General features: G+C 37.6%; 1 protein-coding gene across 10 annotated transcripts in view; it reads right to left on the bottom strand.

The window, feature by feature from the left end:
- The window catches only part of GPHN (gephyrin), a 546412-nt gene that overhangs the window by 9664 nt on the left and 511305 nt on the right, over positions 1 to 25443 (bottom strand). For all 10 annotated transcript variants that reach the window (XM_069596839.1, XM_069596846.1, XM_069596847.1 and 7 more), the window contains 3 exons: positions 20664 to 20751; positions 6074 to 6147; positions 1704 to 1768 (listed from right to left, as the gene is read on the bottom strand). In XM_069596839.1, the coding sequence (XP_069452940.1) occupies positions 1704 to 1768; positions 6074 to 6147; positions 20664 to 20751 (227 nt within the window). The remainder of the gene's footprint in view (positions 1 to 1703; positions 1769 to 6073; positions 6148 to 20663; positions 20752 to 25443) is intronic.

Here is a 25443-nt window from a genome sequence, read left to right as displayed (position 1 = left end):
GGAATGGCTTGTGCTTTTAGATTCCCTTGGCCTGGTTATGTGATGCTAATTTCATCACCAAAATAAAAGGCAATGGCTGGCTTAGCCTATTACTAGCTAAAACCATACCTTTAATTTTCTTCTACCTACAAAAACAGTTAAAAAGAGATTTTTTTAAAGTTGTAAAGTGATGAGTGCCACAATTATTTCAGTAGAAAAAATTGTTGTTTTTCTGAGTTATTCCACAGGATAGCAGACTCTTAGTGACAATTAATTGCTTTACTCTTGAATCAAAATGTAAACAGATGGAAATTTTTCTGGGAAAGCAAAAAAAAGGAAAAAGAAAAAAAGCTCAACAATGATTACAGTATTCCTGTAATGCTACTGCTTGATAAAATTACTCTATTAAAAATGAATTGGTCGATGTAAAAAAAAAAAAAGAGACTAGAAGAACCAACACCAAAAATCTGAAAATAGTGGTTATTTAGGGTAAGGGAGATTATGGATAACATTTCTTATTGTTTAAGTATTTTCTAATGTTTTACAGTGAACACACTGTTTAAAAAGTTAAAAAAAAGAACAAGTAGATACACAAGACTTGCAAAATCCAGTTCTGAGTTTTCAAATCCTTGTAAAAAGAACCACTTTGCTGGTTTTACAATCTGAACATGTGCACTGTTGCTGCCCTCTTTTGGTACCTTCAGGCTGAGCATAGAAAATCTCAGAGGAACAGTTTGAAAAGTAGCCTATTTAATTGTAACTTCTTTGGCAGATAAACAACACTTTGTTAGTAATGGCAAAACAGGCTCCCACTACAACATACTTCATAGGCCAAGTCATATCTTCTGTAGACAACATAAACAGTCTCTTCTAAGCAAAATGAAGCTAGAAAGAGGTTATCCTTTCTCTACATAATGGTGTTCAGAGTATCTAGGGCTATATTAAAGGCCTTAAGGAGTTTTATACCACAGATAAATTTTGAGAACTAAAACTCTACTTACATGCCCTCTCTCTTAATATGAGAGAAATCAAACCTCTTTTATGCTTATAGATAAGGGGCTTTAATGATGTTTTTTAAGTTCTAAAATTTTTTGCCTGCCTTTTATATCTCTGAGATTTATTAACTATAAAAAAGCAAATAAGCATCCCAAAGCCACCAGACTTGTACATCTGAAAGGAATAAGTAGGTTATTTTTTGAAGGAATCTATGCCAAAAAATAGAGAATGGAACATTGCTTACAGATCAGAGGATAATATTAGAAGTTGAAAAAATAACAAGTAGATGCAATGTTGTATTTCTGTTGTTGTTGCTGTTCTAGTATCTGCAGGGGTGATTCAAGGCCCTTTGAGCACAATACTCTAGTTGCGGGAGATGATTATATTGCTAACTTTGACCAGTGTCCTTTAAGTGTCCCAGAATGATGCAGTAACAGGTAACACTTATCATCTTAGGGTCTGAATTGTGCTTTGAAAGGTACTATCTAATTTGATTTTTACACAAGCCCTATGAAGCATATATTTGCCCCATTTTATAGACGAAGAAACAGCTTCAGAGAGATTATGTGATTTTTTCAAGGTCATACAGTATGAAAAGCTGGGGCTTGAGCCCAGGTCTTTCAGATTCCAAATCATGTGTTCTGATAGGGGACTGGTCACCTGGGGCACAAAAAGATTTTGGTTATTTTTCCAGAAAAAGCAAAAGAAAGTATTTAAGTTATTCTTACCTGGTAGTGCAAAGATTATTTTTCTTACACCATCAATATCTAAAGTTGCAAATGTCGTTGGTAGGCTAGCAGAAAAATAGAGGATATTTGTTAGTGACTGCTAAGCAATTTGATGAGTAAATTAAATACTGCAGTTTTCTTGTTATATGGTCCTTCATAGATCACTTACTCTCTAAAAATACTTTTCTGTTGACTCTCCTTTAAACCTTTATAACCTGCAGTGAAGCACAATTAAATTGTTTTTAGCATCTTCTGTTTCTGGTTTTCTGTAGCTTACTTTGTTTCCTTTTTCCCACTGCCAAAGAAGTGTATCCCAAACCCGTTTCTCTAGACCTTTAGTTTAACAATTTCTAATGTGTTTATTTCCTGCTAACCAGTAACAATCATTCTTTTTATCAGACAACCATCTGGTAAGACATGTCTATCAGATAACTGCCTATTGCTGAAGATGAGTATTTCTTAGCCCTTTAAGACTATACTTAGCAATAAATATTAAAGCTTCCCCATGAAGGGAATTTTTTGAAACATCAAAACAAAATATCATGACTAGAACAAAATTAAAGCAATAATAATTTTTAAAATTTATTTTTAAATTAATTTATTTTAATTGGAGGCTAATTACTTTACAATATTGTGGTGGGTTTTGCCATACATTGACATGAATCAGCCATGGGTGTACGTGTGTCCCCCTGTCCTGAAACCCTTCCCACCTCCCTCTCCATCCCATTCCCCTGGGTTGTCCCAGTGCATCGGCTTTGAGTGCCCTTAAAGCAATAACAATTTTAAAATATTCTCAAATTATATTTCCTTAAGGGTCTGACAGGAATCCTCATCACGGGGGTGATGGAGAGGGGTGTGAGTGCCATGAAGGGGCAGGTAGTAAATAAGAGTGATTTTTTTTTTTCTATAGACTACCCCTCACACAGAATCTCAGCTAAAATTTTTATTATATAAATGAAACTTGAATGATGCACAATTCTTAGGGAATGCTAAAATTTCCACGTAACTAAAAAAACTACCCAACCTGTTTTCCTTTTTACTATTTTCACTGATGGGCTGAATGAGAAAAGGATCACTCACGCAGAAGCTTTTGCAGTAATACGATGAACATTAACATTTTTGATGAATTGCAGCCCTCATTCTTAGCCAATCCTACTCTGCTGTGATACAGTGATCTTGGGTCACCAGTGTTAAACCATAACACGGCAGCACACGCTGCAATGTTTCTACAGCTCTCGCTTCTGCTTTTTCTCCCCCTAGTGTTTTATTTTTTGGGGTCCCCTTCATATGAGACTGCCATCATCTCGACCCTTAAAGCTGGCTTTAGGTTTGGGAACCAGAGAGTAGTTATAGTTATATTGTTAGAATAATAATAGAAACTACCACTTTTAAAGAAACATCTAAGCATTATATCGATTCTTTCATTTAATTCTTACAAAAATCCTATGAGGTGACAATTATTATTCCATTTTACAGATGACTAAAATGAGACTCAGAGATTAAGCAATTTAGCCAAAATCACTCAGATAAAAAATGGGGAAACAAAGATTTGAACTACGGTTTTTCTAACATTATTGTTCATAATTAGATAAGGCTCTCATAGGGTATGCTGTTAAGTGTTACTATATTGGTTTCATAACATCTATTTTTGGCTATTGAGGCCTTTTTTGCTTACTTCCTGATTCTTTGATGTATTTTAGAAAACAGATTAGACTGTCTTATCTATTTATAGATAGGTTATTTGGCGATTATTGTTACTGTGTGATGAAAATAATTTCCAAGGTACATTTTGACAACAGCTATGTTCACTGCAGATGACCCATAAAAACCATGATTGGTAGATCTGGTTGATAATATTCCAAATGCTTTTTCAGTATCTCTTTGTCTAAAATGAAAGAGGTTAGTTGCATTCTGAATGCACTGTATGTGGGAAGAGCAAAGCTAAATTGTTATTCAGCTTTTTATATTTCTTGTTCTACTATTAAGTAGCAATTACTTCAAATTCTTATCTTCAGACAGCAGAAAATTCTGGCCAATTAAAGGAAGCCCATTTAAAGTTCTAAACCACTTTTTTGTAGCAAACTAAAACTAAGAGTGAGGAGGGAGCACATGACACCTTCCCTCTATGTATTTAAAGCTAATTTAAATCATCTTTTGAATCTTGCAGACAGGTACTGTGATTTCTCTAAAGATATTCGTTTTAAAAAGATTCCATTATAATAAAACATTTCGTAATTGTGCACTGCTATCATGACTGTCTTATTGCTAGACTATGAAGTTTCTGTTTAGGATCTGGAAAGCTATTTCCTTAAAACTCAACACTTGTTGTTCCTTTTCCCTCTTGAGATCAGAATGTAACAGCTTTTAGACTTTAAGGAAGGAGAATAAATAGTAGGAACTGATGAACTCCTATAGCTGAAGTGAATGGTAATAACAGATTAAAAATAAAATGAGTACTTATTATATATCATAGGTGCTAAGATTAATTTAAATAATAGATATTACACAAATATTTCTCCCCTAGAGGTGAGGGCAAGTAATGTCAGCTTCTTTCTCACTGTAGAGAAATAATCAATTCAATTTTTGCAGTTAGTGAGAAGTACGTTGACATACTCATGGGATGTTCTCTGTATTCTAATCAAATTAGTACTGCCCACGGGGACAGGAATTTTAAAAAGTCTCTGTGTAATCATAGCATAAAGATATTTGCTTAAGACAAAATATTCTTAGTAAGAATGATCCCAATCCAACAGCTTCAATAGTAAAAAGGTCCTGTCAGTGGCAGCCATATAGGAGCAACTACAGAAATACAACACTAAGAATTCTGAATTCTATTAGATTGTGGAAAGGCTTTAGGGATTATTTTAACTTGATACTTAAACATAAAGCCCAATCTCTGTCTTAGAACGTACATGAGGTGCCCAATAAATCAGGGAGATCAGAAGGGCTGGCTTGACACTTAAAAAAGGCTTCTTTCTAGAAATTTCTGCCATTTCCCGGCTATTTCTGCTATTACAGCTCACTTGCAATAACTGGTAGGTCCCACCTCTACTCTCAGGGTCCACATGAGCACCCATCAGAGTATAACCTTGAACTAAAGCATCATCACTGTTGTCCCTGATAGCACGGCAGTGTGCTGAAATGCTCACCCACACACTGAGGCTTTTCAACACTGTTTTTATAATGTTTATGTATCACAGACTTAGAGAGCAGCAGCGGTCTGAACAGACAGGCTATTGCTTAAAGACATGGCCACACATATTGTATCAACACCAATGTTTGCATTCTTTGAGGATTTATAATGGATCACAAAACCTCCAGCCATTCCTCAGGGAGTTATTAATTTTTAGGAGATATGTAAGATCTAGGTATGTGTTTACTTTTCTTTCCTCATTGGAGGTACTAAGCATTATGAAATACTATTCATGAAGTATTCTTGCAAAGAAAAAAAGTGAATCTGAATCTAATAAAACTTTTAGATCTAACTTCTAGTGGACAGAATATACTGGAGAGAGAGACAAACAAGCCAAACACCACCACAAGGAGGCAATTAGCCAAATCTATTCACAAGGACAAAGGATTCAGTTTTTGCAACAAGTCAATGGCATACCAAAAATGTGGGAGTGGGGGTGGGTATTAAATGTTCTTGTTTAATAGAGAGTCAACAACCAAATACACTGAGTAGACCTAACTCAAATCCTAATTCAAACAAAACATACATAAGAAGGCATACTCTTCCTTGACATTCGGGAGACTTTTCAAATATGATTGGGGAATTAGATGATATTCAGGTGTTCTTATTTATTTTTTCAGGTGAGATAATACCATTGTGATTATATAAGGTAATTCTGCTGTTATTATTAATATTTGAGACGTATACTAAAATGCTATGTCTAGAATTTGTTTTAAAACAATCTAACCCTCTGTCCTCCCAAAAAGGTAAAGGAAGGGATTGATAGAACAATTAAGGAGAAATGTTGATAGTTACTGAAGTTGGGTTATGGGGTATAGTGGGTTTCATTATACTCTCTGCTTTTGTGTATGTTTGAGAATTTTCATACTAAAATGTTTTTAAGTGAGAGAAGGAGCCAAAAAAGAGAAGGAAGGAACTAGACATGGAAATTAAAAGGAGAAAAGGTTTGGAAAGTTGCTTTGCTTCTTTTTAAACCAGGTCCAGTGTTTAATAAAGAAGATTAATTCCCATTTCAGACAGGATATATACTTTTTCAAAGAACTCTAATACTGTAACATTCCTTTATTAGAATAAATAATCCATAATAGAAAAATGTAGTAGGAAAGCATTTAAAAACTTTGTTAGTCAAAGCAAGCCAAACCAACCCATATATTAGATAAGAAGATTATTTTCATACCCTGGTTTCATAAAAACCCTGCCAAAATGGATCTGGGCGTGAAGATCAATGTCCAGCACCTGCTTGAGATAGTCCTGCAAATATGAAAAATAATTACTTTACTTTCAAACATTTCAATATCAGACTTTCAGACTTTAAATGAAAAAAAAAATGTACAAGACTGAAATGAAAAGAAACACCTATTTTAGTGAAGTTGATTTATGACAACTATTTCTTCATTCCTCACTCATTTATTCATTCAGTAAATATTTATCAAGTATAACATATGTATGCTGAATATCAATCAATATACAGGGAGATGCAGCCTTGAACAAAAGAGGCAATGTTCCTTCCTTCATAGAAAGAACATTCCAAAGGAGTAGTTAGAGAGTAAACCAAATAACCACATTAACATATAAATTATTACTTGATAGGCTGTTGTCTCTCTTTTAGGATAGAATTTTGTCTGAGAAAGGATGTTAATAAATATGGCTTAAGAAGTTGTGCTTGGGCAGGGAAGCCACGTGTATGCATCCCATGCTGTTCTGCTTAATGAGCTGAACTAATGTGCATTCCTTGAGGAGAGACTTGGACATTTACCCAAGATTCAGTTCAGTCCAGTTCAGTCGCTCAGTCGTGTCCAACTCTGCGACCCCATGAATCACAGCACACCAGGCCTCCCTGTCTACCACCAACCCCTGGAGTTCACTCAAACTTATGTTCATCGAGTTAGTGATGCCATCCAGCCATTTCATCCTCTGTCGTCCCCTTCTCCTCCAGCCCCCAATCCCTCCTAGCATCAGGGTCTTTTTCAATGAGTCAACTCTTCACATGAGGTGGCCAAAGTAATGGAGTTTACCCAAGATTACCAAGTCTAAATAAGTCAACTGAAAACTTAGGGAGGGAGCTCTAAACGGAAAGTTAAGGGAGTTTAATTGCTCCAACTTCATATTCTGCGACTACAAACACAACCAACCTAAGATTATGATCAACCCAGAGCAATCTGACAAAACCTGATCTTCAGAAAGGAAAGGCAACACTGCCTTGTAGTTGGTTTTGTAAATATAAAGAAAAAAATAGCAGTTTAAAAAATTTCTCCAAAGTAATGCAATTTCTGTTACTGAGTTTCCTGCTCACTAATTCAAGAGAGTCTAGTATTCTACTAAAATATTAAATATTTCACAAGTTATGAGATACTTTATTTTTAAAAGCTACTTCCTTCTCTCCATCTCTACAGCCTCAGCCAACATCATCTCACCTGAATTACTGAAACACGTCTCTCTGCCAATTCTCCAATTCATTCCCTTGACAGTAGTGAGACAGACAGATCTGATCAAATCACTATATAACACTTCAATAACTCCATGGTCTCCAGAAATAAGTTTCATCTTTTAAATGATCATAGCTAGGATTCTTGTATTGATATTTTCTAGCCTTCTTTTGCCAATCATTGCTCTTATCAGGCAATCCATTTCCCACCAGCCCCATTCCTCTTCTTCACTCTCTCTCAACATTCCTACAAGTCAATATTGCTGTCAGTTTTCACATTTTCTTGCCTCAAATAGAAAAGCAGAGACATTGCTTTGTCAACAAAGGTCCATCTAGTCAAGGCTATGGTTTTTCCAGTAGTCATGTATGGATGTGAGAGTTGGACTATAAAGAAAGCTGAGTGCTGAAGAATTGATGCTTTTGAACTGCGATGTTGGAGAAGACTCTTGAGAGTCCCTTGGACTGCAAGGAGATCCAACCAGTCCATCCTAAAGGAGATCGGTCCTGGGTATTCACTGGTAGGACTGATGCTGAAGCTGAAACTCCAATACTTTGGCCACCTCATGCGAAGAGCTGACTCATTTGAAAAGACCCTGATGCTGGGAAAGGATGAGGGTAGGAGGAAAAGGGGATGACAGAGGATGAGATAGTTGGATGACATCACCAACTCAATGGACATGGGTTTGGGTGGACTCTGGGAGTTGGTGCATGCCAGGGAGGCCTGGCATGCTGTGGTTCACGGGGTCACGAAGAGTTGGGCACGACTGAGTGACCGAACTGAACTGCCTTAAATCTCTGAAAATATTCTGCTTTTGTCTGGATTACTCTTTTTCTGCTCTTCTCTCTATTCTCAATCTCAAGTCTCCCCTGAATCCCCAGGGCTGGACAGTAGATTTATTACTGATTCATGATTATTTTTAGACTCTATTATTAGATGAAATAATTTAGAATTTTCTTGACGAACTGATCCACGTAAATACAGGAACAGGAAATGTCCCTCCTCTTAATATCTAGTAATCCTTTTTACCTTAATTTTCTCTGATATCAAGACAGCCAACTAGCTGTTCTTTAACTTTTTTCTCATTTTTTACTTTCAAGTAGCTGTGTCCTTATATTTAAGGTGGGTCTCTTACAAGCATCATACAATTTGTTGTTTTTTAAAATCTAAAATGACAATTTTTAATTGGAGGACTCAGTCCACTTATGCTTAATATAATTACTGCTATATATTTTTAATTTTATCCATTTGTTTTTATTTTTGGCTGTGCTGCATCTCTGTTGCCATGCCTGGGCTCTCTAGTTGTGGTGCATAGGCTGAGTAGTTGCCAGGTGTGGGCTTCGTTCCTCTGCAGCATGTGCAATCTTAGCTCCCCCACCAGGGACTGATCCCACATCCCCTACATTGCACAGCAGATTCTTAACCACTGGACCATCACGAAGTCCCTCATTACTGCTATATTTGGATTTAAAACTATGGGCCTCCTATTCGTTAGCTGTCACTTCTGTTTTTATTTCCTTTTTTCTCCTTTCATGTCTTCCTTTGATTTACCAAAATTTCTTGTTTTTAAATTTTCTTTCTCTTCTATTTGCTTGTTAGTTACACATTCTCTTATTGGTTGTTTTAGAGATTACAAAATGCATTCTTAACTTACTACAGTCCATCATAATCTGGTATTTTCATCATTTCCCCCAAATGTAAGAACTTTAAAACATGTTAATTCTATTTATTCCTCTTTGCTTTTTGTGCTATTCTGTAGCATATATTTTATATACATTATAAATATGAATGTGTGTATATATATATAACTATTATATAGACAACATATACTCTATATTTAATATATATTTATACCAGCCGGCGCACTAAGCGCAGGCGGCTGCGACCAGCCGGGGCGCTAAGCGCGGCCAAGAGGAGCTACCCCACGTCCGAGGTCAGGGGCAGAAGCGAGAGTGCCAGGCTGCGACGGAGCAGGAACAGCCGAGAGGAGCTACCCAGCGTCCGAGGTCAGCTGCGGCGCCCGAGAGGAGCCACCTGGCGCCCGAGGCCAGGGGCAGCGGCCAGGAGGAGCAACCCCACGCCCAAGAAGCAGTGGCTGCCTGGGCGCAGGAGGGCCTAGAGGAGCCATCCCACGTTGAAGGTCAGGAAGGGCGGCAGTGAGGAGACACCCCTCATCCAAGGTAAGGAGCGGCGGCTGCGCTTTGCTGGAGCAGCCATGAAGAGATACCCGACGCCCAAGGTAAGAGAAACCCAAGTAAGATGGTGTGTGTGTGTTAGTCGCTCAGTCGTGCCTGACTCTTTGTGACCCCATGGACTGCAATCCAGCAGGTTCCTCTGTCCATGAGATTTTCCAGGCAAGGATACTGGAGTGGGCTGCTATTTCCTTCTCCAGGGGATCTTCCCAACCCAGGGATCGACCCGGGGTCTCCCGCACTGCAGGCAAATTCTTTACTGACTGAGCTACAAGGGAAGCCCTAAGTAAGATGGTAGGTGTTGCAAGAGGGCATCAGAGGGCAGACACACTGAAACCATGCTCACAGAAAACTAGTCAATCTAATCACACTAGGCCCACAGCCTTGTCTAACTCAATGAAACTAAGCTATGGCCCTGGGGTAACCCAAGATGGGCGGGTCATGGTGGAGAGGTCTGATAGACTGTGGTCCACTGGAGAAGGGAATGGCAAACCACTTCAGTATTCTTGCCTTGAGAACCCCATGAACAGTATGAAAAGGCAACATGATAGGATACTGAAAGAGGAACTCCCCAGGTCAGTAGGTGCCCAATATGCTACTGAAGATCAGTGGAGAAATAACTCCAGAAAGAATGAAGGGATGGAGCCAAAGCAAAAACAATATCCAGCTGTGGATGTGACTGGTGGTAGAAGCAAGGTCCAATGCTGTAAAGAGCAATATTGCATAGGAACCTGGAATGTCAGGTCCATGAATCAAGGCAAACTGCAAATGGTCAAACAAGAGATGGCAAGAGTGAACGTTGACATTCTAGGAATCAGCGAACTACAATGAACTGGAATGGGTGAATTTAACTCAGATGACCATTATATCTACTACTACAGGCAGGAATCCCTCAGAAGAAACAGAGTAGCCATTGTGGTCAACAAGAGAGTCTGAAATGCAGTACTTGGATGCTATCTCAAAAACGACAGAATGATCTCTGTTCGTCTCCAAGGCAAACCATTCAATATCATGGTAATCCAAATCTATGCCCCAACCACTAACACTGAAGAAGCTGAAGTTGAACGGTTCTATGAAGACCTACACGACCTTTTAGAACTAACACCCAAAAAAGATGTCCTTTTCATTACAGGGGACTGGAATGCAAAAGTAGGAAGTCAAGAAACACCTGGAGTAACAGGCAAATTTGTCCGTGGAATGCAGAATGAAGCAGGGCAAAGACTAATAGAGTTTTGCCAAGAAACTGCAAACACCCTCTTCCAACAAGAGGGTCATAGCAAACACCCTCTTCCAACAACACAAGAGAAGACTCTACACATGGACATCACCAGATGGTCAACACCGAAATCAGATTGATTATATTCTTTGCAGCCAAAGATGGAGAAGCTCTATACAGTCAACAAAAACAAGACCAGGTGCTGACTGTGGCTCAGATCATGAACTCCTTATTACCAAATTCAGACTTAAATTGAAGAACATAGGGAAAACCACTAGACCATTCAGGTATGACCTAAATCAAATCCCTTATGATTATACAGTGGAAGTGAGAAAGAGATTCAAGGGCCTAGATCTGATAGACAGAGTGCCTGACGAACTATGGAATGAGGTTTGTGACACTGTACAGGAGACAGGGATCAAGACCATATCCATGGAAAAGAAATGCAAAAAAGCAAAATGGCTGTCTGGGGAGGCCTTACAATTAGCTGTGTAAAGAAAAGAAGCAAAAAGTAAAGGAGAAAAGGAAAGATATACCTATCTGAATGCAGAGTTCCAAAGAACAGCAAGGAGAGATAAAGCTTTCCTCAGCAATCAGTGCAAAGAAATAGAGGAAAACAACAGAATGGAAAGACTAGAGATCTCTTCAAGAAAATTAGAGACACCAAGGGAACATTTCATGCAAAGATGGGCTCGATAAAGGACAGAAATGGTATGGACCTAACAGAAACAGAAGATATTAAGAAGAGGTGGCAAGAATACTCGGAAGAACTGTACAAAAAAGAGCTTCATGACCTGGATAATCACGATGGTGTGATCACTAATCTAGAGCCAGACATCCTGGAATGTGAAGTCAAGTGGGCCTTAGAAAGCATCACTATGAACAAAGCTAGTGGAGGTGATGGAATTCCAGTGGAGCTGTTTCAAATCCTGAAAGATGATGCTGTGAAAGTGCTGCACTCAATATACCAGCAAATTTGGAAAACTCAGCAGTGGCCACAGGGCTGGAAAAGGTCAGTTTTCATTCCAATCCCAAAGAAAGGCAATGCCAAAGAATGCTCAAACTACCGCACAATTGCACTCATCTCACACGCGAGTAAAGTAATGCTCAAAATTCTCCAAGCCAGGCTTCAGCAATATGTGAACCGTGAACTTCCTGATGTTCAGGCTGGTTTTAGAAAAGGCAGAGGAACCAGAGATCAAATTCCAACATCTGCTGGATCATGGAAAAAGCAAGAGAGTTCCAGAAAAACATCTACTTCTGCTTTATTGACTATGCCAAAGCCTTTGACTGTGTGGATCACAATAAACTGTGGAAAATTCTGAAAGAGATGGGAATACCAGACCACCTGACCTGCCTCCTGAGAAACCTACATGCAGGTCAGGAAGCATCAGTTAGAACTGGACATGGAACAACAGACTAGTTTCAAATAGGAAAAGGAGTATGTCAAGGCTGTATACTGTCACCCTGCTTATTTAGCTTATATGCAGAGTTACATCATGAGAAACGCTGGGCTGGAAGAAGCACAAGCTGGAATCAAGATTGCTGGGAGAAATATCAATAAACTCAGATATGCAGATGACACCACCCTTCTGGCAGAAAGTTAGGAAGAACTAAAGAGCCTCTTGATGAAAGTGAAAGAGGAGAGTGAAAAAGTTGGCTTAAAGTTCAACATTTAGAAAACTAAGATCATGGCATCTGGTCCCATCACTTCGTGGCATATAGATGGGGAAACAGTAGGAACAGTGGCTGACTTTATTTTTCTGCGCTCCAAAATCACTGCAGATGGTGATTACAGCCATGAAATTAAAAGATGCTTACTCCTTGGAAGGAAAGTTATGACCAACCTAGACAGCAAATTCAAAAGCAGAGACATTAATTTTCCTACAAAGGTCCATCTAGTCAAGGCTATGTTTTTCCAGTGGTCATGTATGGATGTGAGAGTTGGACTATAAAGAAAGCTGAGCACCGAAGAATTGATGCTTTTGAACTGTGGTGCTGCAGAAGACTCTTGAGAGTCCCTAGGACTGCAAGGAGATCCAACCAGTCCATCCTAAAGGAGATCCGTCCTGGGTGTTCATTGGAAGGACTGATGTTGAAACTGAAACTCCAGTACTTTGGCCACCTGATGCAGAGAGCTGACTCATTTGAAAAGATCCTGATGCTGGAAAAGATTGTGGGCAGGAGGAGAAGGGGATGACAGAGGATGAGATGGTTGGATGGCATCATCAACTTGATGGACATGGGTTTGGGTGGACTCCGGGAGTTGGTGATGGACAGGGAGGCCTGGCGTGCTGTGGTTCATGGGGTCGCAAAGAGTCGGACATGACTGAGTGACTGAACTGAACTGAACTATGTATCAGGAATTCTATTTGTGTTAGAGACTCACTAGTAAACCAGACAGACAAGGTCCCTGGCACAAAGATGTCCTGTTATAGTTTACTGGTGGGTGTGACAGCCTAAAATAAGCAAACCAGTGTGGAATATACTCTGAAGGAAAAAAGCAGGTGCTAGGATAGAGAACAATGGTGTGAAGTGGAGAATAAGGAAAGACTGCTTTAAAACAGGTGGTGAGGATGAGGAGGATTCAGTCATGTGAGGTGTGGAGGGACAAGAATTCAAAAGCTTCTAGAGCAGTAAAGAGTGTGTCTAGAACTGAAAAGACAATGGAAGGTAGTGAATGAGCAGGGGAAAGGCATAAGGGGAGGTGAAGAGACAGGCAGAGGCCATTCACGCAGGGCTCTCTAAGGATAATGATACAGAGTTTGGAAAGCATATACACTCATTACATATTTGTTAGATGAATGAAAGTATTTTATTTTTCTTGAAAAAAAATCATCTTTGTTGTAAAAAATGCCCCTTTTCAATTCTTTTTTTTTTTTTTAGTCCCCCACCCCTCAATTCTTTTTTGGACATGAAGAAATGCTTCATGTTTCTTGTGACAGAAAGCTTGTACCAGATGTAGCAATAAAGGCTGAGAATCATCATTGCTCTTGTTTTTTCTATCTCCAGAAACAGCAAGGATCTCTGATGTTCTGAGAACTAGATCCAGATATGAAGAAGAAACATGAATCAATGAAAGAGACTGGTCTTTCATTCAATTTAAGCAAGAAAAAACAATGTCAGAAAAATTGTGAACAACTTTGAAATGGGTAAAAAAGATTATCTGATGTCCAAATAACCTTCTGGGTTATTTGTGCCTTTTGCTATCTTTGAGCTATTCTACAAAAATTAATCAGCAGAAAAATAATAGTGAACATGATTAGTATCTAAAGAAATAAAAATCAATTCTGTCAGTAGAGTTGTTAATTGACTATTCTCCTCCAGATATAGAGCAATTTAACATCTATTAGAAAACTGATTTCAGCATTTTGGACCTCCTATCTGTGTCTGTGTTTTTTGAATTCTTAGAACCAGCTGTAATATCTTACTAGTTCCTTCACTAATTAATGAGTTAAATAAAATCTTTGACACATGTTAATTTTATAAAATAAAATATATGAGATTCATGATTTTATCTTTCAATTCTGAAGGCTCCACAGAGACGCCATATTGATTTATCTGACAAAGCCAAGTAAAGTCAATTGTCAGAAAAGTGTTACTTTATGGGTGGTTTAAACCTGGATACATTTTTCCTTGGTTTCTACAGTGAATGCCAAGCAGCAATGAAACTTGAAAACTGCTAAATGTTGGTTTCTCTATTTTTGCCTCCTCTACTAATTTTGGCTCTATTTCTGTTTCTGTGCATGGTCATTAAGGTAATCCCTTTGTAGCAGCAGTGATTGAGAATTTGGTTTTATGATCTCATCATTTGGTGACTCCTATAAATGGATGATTGAAATCTATTCTCTGTTGGGTAAGAGAAGACAGAGAATCTGGTCTGTTGGTTTTGTGAGTTTATTTGTCTTAATGTCATTTTGAACCAAAATCAATGAAGAATTTTTCCTTCCTCTGGGAAGGAAAACAGTTCCTTATTTGTAGACTGAGTAGTTTTTTGTTTGTTGCTGTGTTTACTCTTCTCGTGTCATTGAAATTGTAGAGATGAAGCTATATATTCTTTATGTGGTTGTGTGACTATGTGTCTGATCCAGAAAGCCATTTATCTTGCTTTGAGAGTGTGAAGTGTTTTCCTACTTCTGGAGGATATTCATAAATTATATGACCGTAAGACCACCATCCAGAGTGGGCCTTTCTCAGGGCACACTGCAGATTCAGGGTGTCCCCTACCCTGGCTCTGCCCCTGGTGGGAGCAACACAAAAGCCTCTCATTCCCAACTCTGGTTTCACCAGGACTTGGAGAGAAGAGTCCTGACCACAGGCCCACAATAAACTTTGCTTTGCCAATACACCAAAATACTTCTATTGTCTCTTAAATTAAAGGTGCTCTATTCTGATTGATTTAGAGAGATTAAGTACTTACATAAATTGAATATTCCTAAAATTCACAGATAGTAAGAAAATTTATCTTATAATATTTTAAATATGCTATGCTAAAAAAATATTCTTCTTACAATTTCAAGAATCAAAGTTCACACAGTTAAGGTAAATCTTTGGCAAATGAGACTAGCTTATTATTTTGGTTAATAAGTAAATCCAGCCATGCTCTTTATCTTATTTATCAGTGTTAAGTAGGCAAATGCATTTTATTTTGCCCGGGTTTGTTTTTTCCTAAATTATATAGATTAATTCATCAAAGAAGCTAATGCTATTTTTATACAATACTTAAGATTGTAAAAAATCTAAAATTGGGTTCAACGAAATTGAATCATTATTCTGACAAACTTTTAATTTCAATAGTAATTATGTTTGTAGAATGTCAGCTTGAAAAAATAATTTTCAAGATCTCTAAGTTATTTAAAATCTTAAAGTTATTAAATTGGTTAATTAATGAACAATCATGGGAAACCTAGATGATTTCTAAGTAAGATAGAACACTGGATCACTGTTTACTAAACATAACTTTAAGCTAATGTACTTTGCCTATTATTTTGATATGTCATAGGGAGGATATACCTTTGGGTTGTGTTAATGAATATGTTTTCATTTTTGCTCCATTAAGAAGGTAAAAATGGGGATGTGTCTACTCTACAAAGCTGTATTCTGTGTGTATATGAACTTAGCTAGTCTGCTAAAATGCTTACATATGAGTTGTCAATTATCTATGTCCCCTAGTTTTCACTATGAGATAGACATTAGTTATTTTCTTAAATATTGGAGTAATAATGACAGACAAGTATAATTATACGTATTCTTTCATTTAAAAAATTAAAGACATACAATATTCAAAACATTTGGTCTCGGGACCCTTTATATTCTCTTAAATTAAAATCCATTAAGGATCCTTGAGCTTTTATTTATGTGGCTTATGTCTATCAATGTTTACTGTGTTAGAAATTAAAACTAAGAAGTTAAAAGTATTTATTTGTTGGTTCATCTGGAAATAGCAATGATGAACTACTTCACGTTAATGTAAGTAATTTATTGTTTATGCATTTTATAATTAAAAACTCTCTTTAATGTTCAGCTTAAGAGAAGTCAGGTAGATTCTCTTATTTGCTTCAGTATTCAGTCTGATGAGATCATACATCTTCCAACATTGGAAAACTTGCTATTCACTCATGAGAGAAGGAAAATAAAAAAGTCAGATAAAGACTTAGTTTTATTATGAGGATAGTTTTAACCTTGCAGACCTGCTTAAAGAGTCTCAAGGACACTCTTGGATCTGCGGACCACTCTTAGTTCTAAAGTAAAGTGTCAGGTTGTTCCAAAACATTTTAAAAAAGCATAATAAAGGATAAAACTCTGAAAGTGACTTTGATTTGCCTTGGTTTATAATACCTATGTTTGAAATGAAGCTGATATATATATTAAAATTTTAGTAAGTTCACTCAGTTTTGATGAGCTTACTTCTTCGGTTTACTGACCAATGCTTTCCCTATGATATGTAGTGTTTTCTTTTTGTGTAATCTGCCTTTTTGTGCTTTTTGTTTACTTTATTTTGTCTTTGATTATTTAAGGAAATAAAAAAGCATAGCAAGCAGGTTCTCTATGCTTATTTTCAAATATTTTATTGTTGCTTTGAAAAATTAGGTAACCAAGAACTGTTTCTTAGATATCCATGATCTTAATCAAGGGCTCATTTTATTTGGACAACTCTTTTTGATTTTGCCTTCTAAAGATCAGACCAAAATATAGAAAAAAAATTGCAGAATATTTTTTAAGCCTAAAACTATGTTTGAAATTTCCTAGAGGGCTCCTAGAAAGTCATGAAGGTTTGTTCTTTTATCTTATAAAAAGAGACATTAGAAATAGGTTTGTCTGATGTTACCATTATAAGAATTTCATGGAAAGGAAATTACTGTTACATCTGAGAAGAGAGGCTCACTGTGTGCTAGGTTAGATTCAGGCAGGTAAAATGTCATTAATATAATATTTCAGAAATTATATGCTTTATGGAAAGTGTCTGTCTGGAGATTTGACAATGCTTATACTGTCAATGATGTGTTTTCACCTTCAGGGAAAACACTGACCAAAATTTTTTATGAAATTGTTACATACTGTATCCAAATACAGAGTCTTACTTTAATATCTTTTAACATCTATTTCCTAAGGAAAGTTCCTGTTTCACTTTGATGCTGGTGTAAAGGCACTGCTGTAAGCTATAGTAAATAGTCTGTGTCTAAACAAAGACAGATCCAGAGCACTAGGAAAAAGGACCTTCATAGGAATTTTGAACAATTGATGCTTCAAAGAATAGTCTCTAGGGTATAGACCTCTGAGGTGATACAGCTTAGGTCACTTTTATACAGTACCACTAGACTGAGTCAGGAAACCCAGGACTCTCTGGAATGGAAGCAGAAGGTGTTAAGAAAGCAGACTGCTAAGCCAAGATCTTGCAGAACAAGAAACATAGGAATAAATGAAATAAGGGAGATGAAAGAATATTTTAACAAATTGTTTGTTTGGAATACTGTTGATTAGTTTTAATATTCTACTGCTATATGGCTCTAGGAGCCATGCTCAAGGTGACCTATATGATTAATTAACACCTTTGGTGCTTAATAATCAGGGCAAACCTATGAGACCAGCCCTTTTTTCTGATTATGTGAGGTGAGGGAGACACTGTTAGGAAGAACTCAAAGTGAAAGTCGCTCAGTCATGTCCGATTCTTTGCGACCCCATGGACAATATAGTCCATGGAATTCTCCAGGCCAGAATACTGGAGTGGGCAGCCTTTCCCTTCTCCAGGGGATCTTCCCAACCCAGGGATCAAACCCAGGTCTCCCACATTGCAGGCGGATTCTTTACCAGATGAGCCACAAGGGAAGCCCTAGGAAGAATTAAGAGACTTTGAAATAAGAAGAAACAATTACTGGGTGTTCAATCTAGGGTACCCTTAATGGTTATCTATACCTTTCATCATGGCATCTGGTCCCATCAGTTCTTGGGAAATAGATGGGGAAACAGTGGAAACAGTGTCAGACTTTATTTTTTTGGGCTCCAAAATCACTGAAGATGGTGATTGCAGCCATGAAATTAAAAGATGCTTACTCCATGGAAGGAAGGTTATGACTAACCTAGATAGCATATTCAAAAGCAGAGACTTTACTCTGCCAGCAAAGGTCCATTTAGTCAAGGCTATGGTTTTTCCAGTGGTCATGTATGGATGTGAGAGTTGGACTGTGAAGAAAGCTGAGCACCGAAGAATTGATGCTTTTGAACTGTGGTGTTGGAGAAGACTTGAGAGTCCCTTGGACTGCAAGGAGATCCAACCAGTCCATTCTAAAGGCGATCAGTATTGGGTGTTCTTTGGAAGGAATGATGCTAAAGGTGAAACTCCAGTACTTTGGCCACCTCATGCGAAGAGCTGACTCATTGGAAAAGACTCTGATGCTGAGAGGGATTGGCGGCAGGAGGAGAAGGGGACGACAGAGGATGAGATGGCTGGATGGCATCACCTACTCGATGGGGGTGAGTCTGAGTGAACTCCGGGAGATGGTGATGGACAGGGAGGCCTGGCGTGCTGCAATTCATGGGGTCGCAGAGAGTTGGACATGACTGAGTGACTGAACTGAACTGAACTGAACTGATACCTTTCATTGTCTTTGAGCTATTTTACAATTCTGTAGGTGGTGGAGAATTTATAGTAATGCATAAAATTCCTTAGTTTTTAGGGCAAAAAGCAGATACATGAAAAATGAAAATTTTTTGAAAAGGCTTTGTGGAGGAAGAGGTGGGACTGGGGAGGGATTTTAAAGGAAGCAACTGTGAAGAGTCATTTTTCCTTGGCTGAGAAGAGGTTCGAGGTCTGTGGGTCCCACATGCGGCAGGGGCCCCTTCCCTCTGCTCTAAGGCTTCCAGCCTCCCACTTGATCTCAGTGCTGTTAGTATGGTCCCCAAACAGCAAAGACCTGAGATATATAGTAACATGACAAGGACACTCTAGATGTATGCTGTGAAGACTGGTGACCAGATGTGTATCTCCTTGGTGTCCTGCTGCCTCTCAAGCCCCTGCCCGTTCTTAGGTATAATTCCTGGAGGCAATTAATTTTGTAGTGGCTTAAGTAAATTTCCTGCCAATTACATAGTATTGGTGCTCATAGTAGAATTTAAGTTTAAACAAGTAAATACATTTCTTGCATACCTGAGTTTCTATACTTAAAATTCATGTCTGCTACATAATGCTTCTGGATCTTTCTTTGACTTACTTTCCTGTGTTTTCAGTGACTGATTTTCAGACTCAGCCCTTGGGTAAAACAGATGTTCTCTCTCTTATACTTTTCTTTCTTTCTGCTACTAAAGTACATGGGAATTCTTTTGAGGACTAGAATTTGCAGGCTGGCAGGAGTTTGCTGCATTGATACTTTATCTCTTTCTTCCTGGTTCTTCTCTCATCTCATTCCCCCCTCGAGGAGGTAGGAAGGACAATTATTAGCTCCTGGTGGCTCAGATGGTAAATAGTTAGCCTCCAATGCAGGAGCCCTGGGTTCAAATCCCAGGTCAGGAAGATCCCCTGGAGGAATGGCAATCCACTCTAATATTCTTGCCTAGAGAATTCCACAGACAGAGGAGCCTGGCAAGCTACAGTCCATAGGGTCACAAACATTCAAACACGACTGATAACACTATGGAGTACTCTGGGATGCCAAGTTCTTAAAATAGCCTGCTTAGTAAATTAAAGGATTATTGTAAGTATCTTACTACACAGAGAGTAAAATAAAGAAAACCAATATGCTTTACTATATTGGCTGTTTACCTGTGAGCAAATCCCTAGGATAAATGACATCTTTGTTAGCACTAATAAAGAAGGTTAAGATTGAGTGTTCTGTTCTTACCATAACTGAGCCATAACTGCCAAGCCTATGTTAATTAAAAGCTTGCTGCCTCTTCAGAAGTCCTGGAAAAACAAACTTTCGGTCTGCCAAATGGTTACTGTCCCATTATTAAGTTCATTAGCAACCAAGAAAACTTTTACATGAAACACTCTAGAAATAATAAACATAACACTTAAGTACTCTTAACCTCAGGGTCTGCTCTTATGATGCTCAGAGCCCCTCAGGTAGCTTGATGGTAATGCAAAGTATTTTTTTACAGCTTTGCGACAATGTAGGCCTTAGCCCCTAGGTTTTGTGATCTTGGGAGAAAATGGCAGCAATCTGCTCAAGACCTCTAGGAGACTTTGAGGGAAGACTATCCCAGCAATCTGTCTGCTGTGTGGAGAATACCTATTAATATCTATACTTTAACACCTTCACTGCTGGATTTAATTTGAGATGGTAAGCTGTCTGACCTATTGTACTGTATCCCTTTTAGAATGCTCAGGAATTTCTGAACCCCTGTGGATTTCCAGCTTCGTGGGGGTCTCGTTATGGATACAAGATGTCTACCAGACCACTATTAATCAAGCTTGTTTCAAGAACCCCATTTTTTTCATACCTTTTCCCCCATGGACACACCCCCTGATGTGATGATGACATCAGCACGACTGATACCCTCATTCAAGGCATTGAGTAAGTCATCTGGGCTGGAAAAAAAAAAAAGACAAACAAATTAACACACAAGGAAAGATTCTTATATATAGTGCCTGCTGAAAACTAAACCGCCTATTCAGTGAGTAGGCATTAACGTGAGCACAGCACTAAATTCTGTATGAAGTGGGAATCAAAAAGGTCTCTATGCAGTAGGAGCATAACTTGTGAAGAAAGAAACTTGTAAGTGCAGAAGTAGTGGTCACTGGTACTTTCATGGGCTTTTTGCTCTATATAACAAGGCGGTATAAAGAGGGGACACAGTAAAGTGTAAGTAGGCTGTCTCACCCTCCCAGTTTGCCTAGGAATATCCCGGATTTGGTTTCATGTAACATGAAAGTTACATGTTCTAGGAAATTTCAGGCATACCAGGAAAATTGATCACTCTAGGTGCTAGAGACTTAGGACCCTTTAGAGGGAATATGACTTAATTTGGTTAGGTCTTAAGGAATGGGCTGATTTTTAAGTACAGCATCATTTTGTATTTTATCCAGGAGTGACAGAGGTAAGAAAAGAAACCTGAGATCGACCCAAGAGGCTCCACAAGAGACAAAGCTGGGAGGTGTACAGCACGGAGATTAGGAGTGTGAGCTCTGAACTTGGACTGCCTGAGTTTAAATCCTGGTGCTACGACCTGGGAGATGTAGAACTCTGGAAAAGTGATAAGTTGCTTAACCATTCTTTGCCTTGGTTTTCCATCTATAAAGTGGGGATACTATAAGGTTGTTATGCAGATTAAGTAACAGTACATATAAGTTTATGGAATAAAACCTGGTACAAAACAAGTTTTCAAGGAAGTTTGGTTGTTGTTGTTGATATTACTGGAAGTACTGAGAGAAGTTATCATACAAACATACCCAGCAACCTGGCAGAGTTCAACTTTAGCATATTTGGCAGTTTTTATTTAGGAGAATATCAATGACTAACACAGAAGAATATCATAGATTGGACCTCAAATACATTCATAGAACTATATTTGAAAAGTCCAAATGGCTCAATAACCCAGGCCTGGTTTCAGCCTAAATAGTTCCATTTACTATTAGGCTCTCTTACTGAATCTAGATAGAACTCTCCTGCACCCCAAGCACTGGTCTGTCCATGGGTATACTGGAGGTTGCTTGGCTTTGGTGAATGAACTCCCAAGAAGACAAAACAATAGTAAAAGTTGAAAAATGGCTGACACGAAGTTCAATCTATAACACAGAGATCCTTTGAATTCATCCAGTTAATTGCTTATGCAGCAAAAAATACCCAGGCATTTAATGAAGGAAGGATTTATGTGTAAACATTAAAAAAAATTAATAAAACTTTTAAAAAAATCCCTGAAATGGATTTTGAAGTTAATTTGGTTAGGTGAACATCTTGGAAGAAATATATTCAAAATGGGTGTATTTAAATTATTCTTGGACTGTGTATTTTGAACAGATTTTTCATCAATCTTTTTCATTTTGCTTTAAGGAAAAAAAGCAAATTGTCCTCTGTATTGAAATACTATAAGATACGAATGTGATGGATTCTTGATTACTGTATGCCCAGCCCTCTGGTCCCTTTGCCTTGCTGGACCATTAAGTTGAGCCAAATGGTTGGCCTATGGAGAAAATGGTAAAGCATTACAAGCACAGGGTGATGTGGAATGTGGTTTAGGTGAATGGTCAGTGACTATTATCAACACATAATAGCATTTTGTGCTAGTATAAAGAGACATTAGCTAATTCCACCAATTTTACAGTACTTCATTCATAGCATGTTGACTCTACAGGGTTGTAAAGTCACTGGAAACAAAGTAGCAGTGACATACACAATGACATCTTTGTATATGGATCAAGTTCCTGGGACAGGCTAGCTGATGACTGCAAATAAACATACTTTTCCATGATTTGTTTCCTTATTTATTGTTTTCATATTGTCTGGGAAAGATTTTTTCCTATTTTTGTAAAACTGAAGAGTCATCAACTTTCCACAGGAAATTTTCTAATTTGCAGAAATAAACTAAAAGGACTTTTATACCAAGCAAGTCCTTACTGTAATTTATGATGTTTCAAAGAATACGCTCAATGCTGCTTTCTACTCTGAGGCTGGTGGATTCACAAAATCACTGAATCTTAAAGTCGGAAAGGTCTTTGGGGGTCACTGTGTCCAGTAGCACAGCTCTGAGCACTCTGGGGCTGGTGCTTCTCTGTCTTCCTCTGCCTACCTCTTTAACTCTGCCTTCACTGTGTAGATCTGTAAGAGATCATGGCTTAGAGGGATAGGCAGCAAAGTGTGGCAATTGTCAGAGGATCTGTACCTTTCTTTATATAGCATGATATAACTCCACTTGTTATTTCACAATAAATCTCTGAGGTAGATTGAACAGGTATGAATTATCCCTAGTTCACAGGAAAGGAGAATGCTATTCAGAGTGGCAAAGTGGCATATTAAAGGCTAGGTGGAGCAGTATGGGGCAGAGCTAGGATTAGAACCTCTGCTTCCTTGTCAAGTGCCTAAGTAGAGTAATTGTCTAGTTTTTTTCAGCCATATGACATATCATAAAAGGAAAGTTCTCAGCAGAATGGACGACTGTGCAAAAGCATCAAACAGAGGACGCTAAGGCAGCAGGTGAGGATCTGTCTGGGATGACAAGAAAAGTGCGTGTGTGGACATGTTAGTACACTTCTGGGGAACTGAATTCTGAATCCTATATTCAGATGAAAACTAAGTTAAGATTTGATTAAACGGAACTTAGGACTGCTTACAAGTCATAAATTTGCTCTCTTTTTTGTGAGTCATAATATATTCTAAATGATGAAATATTTCTAACACAAAATAATAGTGTAACACCCATGTATCCATCTCTCAAATCTGACAAACGCTGATATTTTCCTGTATTTATTTTTTATTCACTCACCTCAACCTTTTCACTTTTAAAAAATAAAAATTGCGTTTGCTTTCTAAGATTGAGATTACTCTGAATAATGATAAAAAATAGGTAGCAAAGATTATAATCATGGATATTACAGTAGGCTAAAAATAATTCATGATTTTGTGTTTTGTTAAACAGAGAGCATAGCATATTAATTTTCTTAAAGAGAGGAGAGTAAAATGAAAACACAATATGGCCTTATATGTCTTATATATGACATTATTTCCATATATAAGATCAGTTGATAGTTAAGAAATAAAATTGACAGTAATTCTCACATTTTCAAAGAACAACACACTCTCACACTTATGTGTTAGTTTTACAATTATACGATGTAGGCAGGACAAGAGAGGTCAATGAAATTCACAAAGGCAGTGACAGATTCAAGGTCACCTACATTCATTTTACTATTCTTTTAAACTCTAGTAGTTATTCACATTGTGAAAGACACTTTGATCTATTATTTTAGAAAAATAGCTATTTATCACTGTTATCTAAGAATATATATCTAATTTGTGTATGCCAAATAGTGATGATCAATATCCAATAAACTGTACTTTTTACATTTGAAATATAGTCTCACCATTGCTGCTGGAAGGGATATGGAATTAAGCAGATTAAACTTTACATATATATATATATAGCAGTTGCTTCCCTTTCCTCAAAGAGCAGCAGGTCTTAAAGGGATACTGTGATATCATTTAATTCTTAATTCATTAAAAACTGCAGTATTAATTAGGAGAGTGATTAACCATTTTTAAAGATAAATCTAATACTAGTATTAATCTTGATTTACTAACACTTTCCACTCTCACTTGAAATAAGTTATCTACCCACGGTTCTTTGAGAGTATCGATATTACATAAAAACATCTAAAAGCAATGATTCAGTGCTAAATGCTAAAAATTTAAATGCTCAGTGACAGAAAACAGAAGTGGTAATTGAAGGCTTGAGTGTGTAGGGCCTAGAATCAAGTTGTCTCTACCACTGAGATCACTTTGAAAAATGAACATCATTTTTTTCGGGTCTCATTGTCCTTACTTTTAAAATGAAAATTTGGACTAGGTCCTTTCCATGTCTAACATTCACTGATTTAAAGCACTAGAAACTGATTGCGATCTAGTTTAAGACTGACAAAAGAGTATAAACCTAAGAATGTAAATAAATTTCAAGGATAAAAAGAAAATCTTACAAACTGTCAGACAGATTAGATTTACTAACAAAGAAAAAAAGAATATTGGCTTTGGATTTCTTACTTACAACACTAAAAACTATAAAACAGTAGATTAACATCAATGTACTCTGAGAAAAAAGGCTTGCAACACCCAAATCCTATACCCAGTCAGAGCCTCTTCATCTATCAGTATAGAAGAATATAAAAGAACTAAACAGAAATGCAAAAGTTTATATAATAAACCAATAAGTAATGTTACCAAAAAATGACTTTAAATGAAAAAAATTTAACCAGATCAGAGGTCTCAAGATAGGGGAAGATGAAGAGTAGAGAAAACACTAGTAAAACACACACACACATACCCACAAGCCTTTAGAAAATATATAACTAAATCTAAATGAATAACAATCAAACTGGGAAATTATAATATATACGCTAAACATGGATTCCTCAGAAGTTGTAGAGATGTATGCTACAAAAGAAAACTTAGTCTAGATTTAAAAGCATTATTTCAGCAATGCCTAAAAGTGGGGGGAGTAGAAGTAGCTGGGAGAAGTAAAAGTATTCTCAAAGTCTCAGTGATGTAGGAGGTGCAGGGAGGAAACGGGAAGG

This window comes from Ovis canadensis, chromosome 7 (assembly GCF_042477335.2).
Source record: "Ovis canadensis isolate MfBH-ARS-UI-01 breed Bighorn chromosome 7, ARS-UI_OviCan_v2, whole genome shotgun sequence".
Lineage (NCBI taxonomy): Eukaryota > Metazoa > Chordata > Mammalia > Artiodactyla > Bovidae > Ovis > Ovis canadensis.
The sequence above is the reverse complement of the archived record's forward strand: the minus strand, read 5'-3'. Positions and strand labels throughout refer to the sequence as shown.